Raw genomic sequence first — 7,603 nt, forward strand, 5'->3', positions numbered from 1 at the left:
AAAACATAAAATATTAGATCAAATTAGCGCAGAATCAGCATCTTGAAAAGCGGGTGTTTGTGAAAGTTTGTGTGCCATCTAGTGGTTTAGAGGAAAATCAAATCAAGGAGCCTTCTACCCCGGTGCATCTTTAAACCCGGTGCATCTTTTACCCCGGTGCATCTTTAAACCCGGTGCATCTTTTACCCCGGTGCATCTTTAGCCCCGCTGCGCCCTGTGCGCATGTGTCCCGAAACCTTTTACAAGGTGAATTTTATCCTGTGGCATGTGCTAAAAAACTAGAACGTTTACTTTATAGATGTTATATATATATATATATATATATATATATATATATATATATATATATATATATATATATATATATATATATATATATATATATATATATATTTTTTTTTTTTTTTTTTTTTTTTTTTTTTTTTTTTTTTTTTTTTTAATTTTTTTTTTTTTTTACAGCGAACGGCATCGAGAATGTGTCCTGTGTGAACTGCACAATGTTTTTAACTTTATATGGTGAGGTGTTGAAAAAATATGCGTAGCAACCAAACTTGCGCTTGAGGCATTGGACATTTAAAACAGAAACGCAAGAACGCGTGTGTAAACGAGAGAGAGAGAGAGAGAGAGAGAGAGAGAGAGAGAGAGAGAGAGAGAGAGAGAGAGAGAGAGAGAGAGAGAGAGAGAGAGAGAGAGAGAGAGAGGAAAACTCAGCTTGAGCTTTTCTTTCCCTCTCCTTGAGGAAGCGCGCGGACCTCGAGACTCTTCCACCGTTAACCGAAGACACTCTCACTGCTCGTGATATCAGGAGTCGATCAGCTTTGCATCTTTGATTTGTTCCCCCTTCGATGGCTCGTAGGATGAGTGTCCTGGCTCTCGGGCTCGTGAGGAGACTGTGGCAGTGATCTGGTCATGGCGTTTCCACAGGGATACTTGTACCAGTCTTCGCTGTCCCTGTACTCGTGTCCCCCGTACGGCCCCAGCGCGGTCCCGGGAGCGCGGGCTGATGATCTGGGACGGTCCTCTAGCGGATCTGCTTTCGCCCCGTACGCGTCCTCATCCTTCACAAACACTGCACTCTTCAACTCCCTCCAGTACAGTCCCGAGTCCACCGCCCCCTTCACTTCATACGGGGTGAGTTTACTTCAATAAAGTCCATGTTTGACTAGATTTCAGCAGTCTGGAGTTCATCAGTGTTTATTTTTAATTATTATGATTATGCATTCCAGTGCCTACAGTTAAAACCTTTTTATTATAGGCTAATTAAAACTATTAGTAGATCGATTTCACCTTTTTTTTTTTTTTTTCGTATTGCACATGTATCTATAAAGTGTTTTATTGACGACGCCAAAATTATAATTTTTTACCCTTTATCAAAGTAAATTAATTAGCTTGCATTTGTTTTTGCACTTTAAACTTTCATTGGGAACGCAGAAAACAAAATCCTTCAAAATATAGTTAACGAATAGTGTGCATTAATTGCGTAATTTACATTATATCCCTTGGAGTATTAATTGTTTTCATTTATTTTTTTTATTTTTTTTTATTTTTTTTTTTCCCGTGGGGAACTTTCATATGAAAATGCTTCATCATTAGATCATTGTGTGAATCTAATCTTTTTAGTGAGATTAAGTTCATTTTTATCACGTTCGGGTAATGCAGAAGCACCCTGCATGCCACATTTTAACAGTAGCCGAACAATCAAAGTCTAAACAAACAGATCATCATGAGAAACAGATAGCTGTGCTCTCCTCCTCGATTGTAATCTTTATGAATTCCTCGCCCAGGGCTCCCCATACGAGTCTTCTCCAGGCATGCCGGGCTCCATCGGCTATCACCCGTACGCCGGTCCCCTGGGCGCGTACCCGTTCGGAGACCCCGCGTACCGGAAGAACGCGACGCGCGACGCCACCGCCACCCTGAAGGCCTGGCTCAGCGAACACAGGAAAAACCCTTATCCCACCAAGGGCGAAAAGATCATGCTGGCCATCATCACTAAGATGACCCTCACTCAAGTGTCCACCTGGTTCGCCAACGCCCGGAGGAGACTGAAGAAGGAGAACAAGATGACGTGGACGCCACGGAACAGGAGTGAGGATGAAGACGAGGAGGACAGTATTGATTTAGAGAAAAACGATGAAGACGATGAGCCGCTCAAAACAGCCGAAACAACACAGACGACCAAAGATTCAGGTGTTCATTTCCCCCCATTATTATGTGCGCGTGGTTGTGTTGTTATTATATTTCGTATAAAAAATGAAATATAATTTTTATGTAAGTGAGAAATAAGGTTGTATGAGATGACAAGGTGAAATCTTTTTTTCTGGTTTAACCATCAAGTAAAAAAAAAAAAGAAATGAGTGCAACGTAATCATCATTTTCAATAATTATAATAACAAACTTCTGGAACTTGTGGGTCATGAATAATACGTTTTAAGATTTAGTGCATGAAAATTTTAAATATCTATTTTTTAAAAAATCAATAAATAATGACCTTGACAAAACAGCCATGACAGGGGTTCTCTGTAAAATAGGCCTACAATTTCCTCTTTTATTTCTTTTTTTCCCTTGTCACGCGATGACAGAATAATCTCTGTATTGTTAAACCACATTGTTTTCGATTTGGCGGACGAACGTTTAGAAACAAATCATATTGAATATATGCCTAGTAGCCTATAACAGGATACAATAACACAATATTTTAATACAAAACAAATTAAAAAATAGATTTGCAGGCTTTTAATTAAACTTTTTTTTTTTTTGCTGACAAGTTCTAGGCCTACATGTGTTTTTGTTTGTTTGTTTTTTTGCCTTCACATAAATCTTTACCTCCCTTTTAAAGTCTCACAAAAATATTTAAACCATAGCCTACTTTTTATTGTAGCCTATTTTTAATAACTCGATTGATTCGGGGGAAAACAGAGCATCTGTTGTTGTTTTGTGTTATTTAGAATATTAACGCACGCGCCTTTTGTCATTCCATCGCAGTTGACGACGAGCGCGCGGGAGATCGCGACGACGCGGCGGAGAGCGTCATCGTCGACTGTGAGGAAGAGGAGAGTCGGACAGTCTCTGAGTCTCCGGTGCCCACGACCTCCTCTCCCCAAAACGACCTGAGTGAAACCAAGGCGGCCCTCAGTGAAAACTGCAACGCCACATCTGTCATTCATTCTGCAAACCCGACCCCTAAACCCAAGCTGTGGTCTCTCGCTGAAATCGCTACCTCGGATAAGAGAGCCGACGCGTCGTCGCCCGCCGAGTCCCCCGCGCAGTGCCCCTTCCCCCCCACACGTTTCTACTACACGTCTCCGTTCTACGCGGGATTCACGAACTACGGCGCGTTCGGCTCCGCGTCAAACTCAACGCTTCTGAACGGGATTAACCAGACTGTGTTACACAGAGCGAGGGACAGCAAGCTGACTCAGGAGATGAGCAAAGATCTCACGTTTCAGCACAGGAGGCCGAATATTTAGAGCTGGTATAGCTATTCATTATAGGCTATTATTTCTGGACGAACGGCAACATCTCCGAAAAAGCATACAACTTTTTTAATATTTAAAAAGGAAATGGTTTTGAAATATTCTTTTTCTTTACATATCTATTGTAAAATATTTGTGCAAGAGGCCAAAGTACTAATTTAAAAGATTTTTGTAATCTCAATCAGCTGTTAAAATGAGTTCAGTTATAGTTTGAACGGATCTTTGCACATTACAAACTTTGATCATGTGCCATCCTGTCATATCGAGGGGAAACCATCTTTTTTCAAGCAAATTTCCTAATGCATCAGTGGTATTTTATTTGTGCCTAGTATATGTTCTCTTGAAACTTTAAACACATAAATCACACCCATTTTATGAAGAGATTTTGAAATATGTGTGAGGTGTTATGAACAGAAGAGGAACTACAGGGTTGGCATCAGGTCCATTATCATCACTGTCTCTGCTCTGAAGATATCAGTCAAGAACATTTATAGCTGCATTTTCTTTCTTTTTTTTTTCTTTTTGCAGCCAAGCTATTCTTCATATCATCATATTCTGACCCCTTACGGATTATTCTATCATCTGTTCTTCACAGAATGGTGTGCAGTGCCTTCCTGATTTGCTCTCAACTGTGCTACACCTACATGGACTCAAAGAAAACACTCAACAGCTGTAACCATGGCCTCCTGCAGGCATAATACACAGGATAAATTGTACATTTAAATAGCACAAGTCAACATTTATAGCAGGGGGATTATGGGAGAGTACTCTTAAGTGGAGGAGATATTAAATTTATGCTCCATAAAGCATCCTCTCATGAAAAGTGTGTTGCTTTTTTCCTGCGATGCGGAAAGAGCGAGGGGCTAAAAATGTTCAAAGACCGTTTTAAAAAGGTATTAAATGTGTAAATTCAAAATTTAGTAAACTCTTTGCAAGAATGACAGGATTAGCACAGATTCCCCATTCCTGCAGTCCGACATCAACAAACATCAGAGAAGCGACTCAGGCCCGTGGCTTACAGGGGGAATACAACGCTTTTGTACACAAAACCATGAAAAGAGGCAGCGAGGACTTGAAAAGCTCTCCAATCCCTCCAGCAAATTCGAAGTCGGGGTGTATATTTATACTTGGCGCAATGCTATTTCACAATTCAGTGAATTCAAAGCTTTGTAACTGAAGAAGCTCCGTCCAAACTATCCAATCATCTTGTGACCAATGTCACATTCAACGCAGTCATTTTATCGTTCCATTGCTTTACAAGGGGTTTTAGGGCAGCTAGAGATGAGTTTTCTTTCCGTCTCTTTCTAGACGTGTAAACACAAAATATCCCCAGTAATTGCTGTAAAATGGGTTCTGAGCGCACAGCTGATACACTTACTTCTAATACATCTTTCATCTAGCTGTTATTGCCAGCTGTTTAACATGCTCTTTCACAGAGCCAATGTTGTGCTATCTCCAGTTTTAATAACATGTGATGTGTTCTTTGTAAAAAAAAAAAAAAATCTTCTTCAATTGGCAAGGTATCAACATCTGATACTGCACATCAGGGACTTCTTTTCAGGGATATGACAAGAAAAATCTGATAACTTTACTACAAAACAAGTTTGTAGAAATGTTCTCTCTCTCAAAAATAGACTTGCACTGACAACAATGAATTTTCCTGTGAAAATATCTTCCAATATTCCTACACTTAAAAATAAATGTTCTTTATGACATTGATGTTCCCATTAACATGGAATCTTTCCACTGCACAAGAGTGGGAAAAGGTTCTTTAGATTTTTTAAATGTTCTTCACACAAACTCTCTATTTAGAAACGTTGGCACCTCTGCAAAAACCCCATTTAATTTTAAGAGTGTGTCATAAATATCAGTCTATGAATAGTGGACAGTCCTTATAGAGTGAGAGAAAATCTGTGAAAAGCTCATCCACTCTTAATCAATACAGGAGGGCCGCTTTGAAGCGTGCACGCTTCTGCTCTTAACTAAAGGCTATGTAGGGCTTTTAAAAGCATTGATTTGGAGCCGATCGATGGGGTCTGAGGGACTGTTTTCCTGCAGGGAGAAGATGAACCCAACTCTTCTGGAGTTAAACCATGATTGGCATTCATTAAACGTTTTACTTTTTGGGGGGTGCATTAATAAATGTTTATTTTATTTAAACTCATTCCCAATCATCATGTCTCATTGAGTGGTTCTCAACTGGTGGGTCGCAGGTCAGATCTGTTCTCAAACAGCAGGGGAAAGATGCTAATGTGAATTTAAATGCAACTTAACCATAATCGTGCGTAGGATATGAATGATTCTCATGTGTTGTCAATGATGCACTTTCCAATCAAATCAGCAATTTGTGGCAAATTCATCTGTCATTTGGTTGAAGCTATATACTGTAGTCCAATAATGCAGGTGATGTGTCTTTTTTGACAACCATGAACACAAAATAAATATGGTAAAATATTAAATTTAAGTAACTTGCAACCATATGAACAGGTCTGTGTTGAGTACAATGCGTTTTATGTTATTATTAGGTGCTGAAGGCGTGAAACCCGCGAAATTCAAAATGTATTCATTTTTATAAAAGAATCTATTCAGCCTATGTCATGTAAGTAATTCTGCGGGTGAATGCAGTTTATGGTGATTTGATTTTAAGGACATTTTTGTATAATATACCATATTATATATCTGAGTGCTGAAGCAAAACACCATTGAGAAGCACTAAACAGCGTGATTCCCATTTAAGGGTGAATTATTCGTGCCGTTATCATTCATTCTCCTAACAAGCACGCCCTCCTCCACTGTATGATTGTATTACACACTGACAGTCCTCCAGGCCTTTGGCAAATAGATTTCATTTAGGGTTGAAAATGGCCAGTTACGCTGATGGCTCAATTGACTTAATAATAGATGGGAGGTAGTCTCTAAAATAATATTGACTCAAGCAGTCCCGCACGCTGAGGAGGCTCAGAGAGGAGGCGTTTTAAACAGACAGCTGCTCCAGCCTCGGGGCTCGTCTTTAATTGAAAGCATCATTAGGAGCCTCGGAGTCCCTGAGCAACTGCAGTCCTCGCGCGCAAATAACGCCACAAACCACACACGCGCGCCCGCGTCGACGCGTGCCACAGTCAATGAGAGCCTCGCGCGCTGACGGATGATTGGCTAATTAAGACATGCCACCTCACATTGTCTTTGTGTGTTTGGTTATTTACATCAAAGACTGTGAATAATTTAGTACACCTGGAGACAGGAAACGATCCGCCATGTTTGTAACGGACAGAAAGAATACCAGTTCTGAGTGTTTTGTGTGTGTGAAGTGAATTGAATTGAGCATAATAGCGCCTTGTGAATAAAAGTAGCATGTTAATAATTGATTTATAGTTTGTCTACAATATAATGAAAGCATGTAAGGGTTTAAAGCATGCAAACCCATAATGCTCAAAATAATTAATTGGCTTGAGTATAGGCTAAACTTAAATCATAAGGTGTGGGACCATAAAATGTGTGTCCAATCATTGCATTCGGTTCGAATGCAATGATTGGATGAACATTTTATGGTCCTATGCCTTCCACAGATGATATATATACATAAAAACATTTAGACCACTTAAGTTAGTGATTGTTATCAGGATATGAAGAGACTTTCAAGCAGCATAACAAAAAAAAAATTCTGGAACAAATCGTCTACCCTGCATTTAAATACAAATTCACTTACTCAAATACTTCAAGTTAAGAGCAATTAAAATGTTTGAGAACAAAATAAAATTCTGCCAGTTCTGCTTACTTAACCTTTGAATTTCCTAACTTAAAAAAAAATTATTAACTGATTACCTCAAACGTTTTAAGTTGTGCCAACTTATTTGGGTTTACAGCACTGAAAAAAATTTCTAGCCTCTCCAAGTCAAAATTTTCTAGTGACTGATAACATCAATTTTTTTTAATTGGCTCAAGTGCAATTCTTGTTGCAATAGTCTGTTAACATTGGCTCAATGAGAAAAAATACGTCAGACTAATTGACAAATTTAGATGTAACCAGTCACTAGAAAATTTTGACTTGGGGATGTAATTGTTTTTACAGTGAGTGAATTTGGTGTTGACATTTTATGATATGATGATGTCTGGAGGATAGAATTCAC

At 39.1% G+C, this 7,603-nt stretch overlaps 1 protein-coding gene across 1 annotated transcript; it reads left to right on the forward strand.

Annotated features, from left to right (window-relative positions):
• Positions 1–909: 909 nt before the first annotated feature.
• irx5b (iroquois homeobox 5b) lies at positions 910–3,470 on the forward strand (the record flags this gene model as incomplete). The annotated part of the gene is made up of 3 exons (XM_081355630.1): positions 910–1,131; positions 1,785–2,190; positions 2,986–3,470. The coding sequence occupies 3 exons, from the start codon at positions 910–912 to the stop codon at positions 3,468–3,470; spliced, it is 1,113 nt and encodes a 370-aa protein (XP_081211756.1).
• Positions 3,471–7,603: the final 4,133 nt, after the last annotated feature.

Source organism: Scardinius erythrophthalmus, assembly GCF_964197995.2.
Source record: "Scardinius erythrophthalmus genome assembly, chromosome: 24".
NCBI lineage: Eukaryota > Metazoa > Chordata > Actinopteri > Cypriniformes > Leuciscidae > Scardinius > Scardinius erythrophthalmus.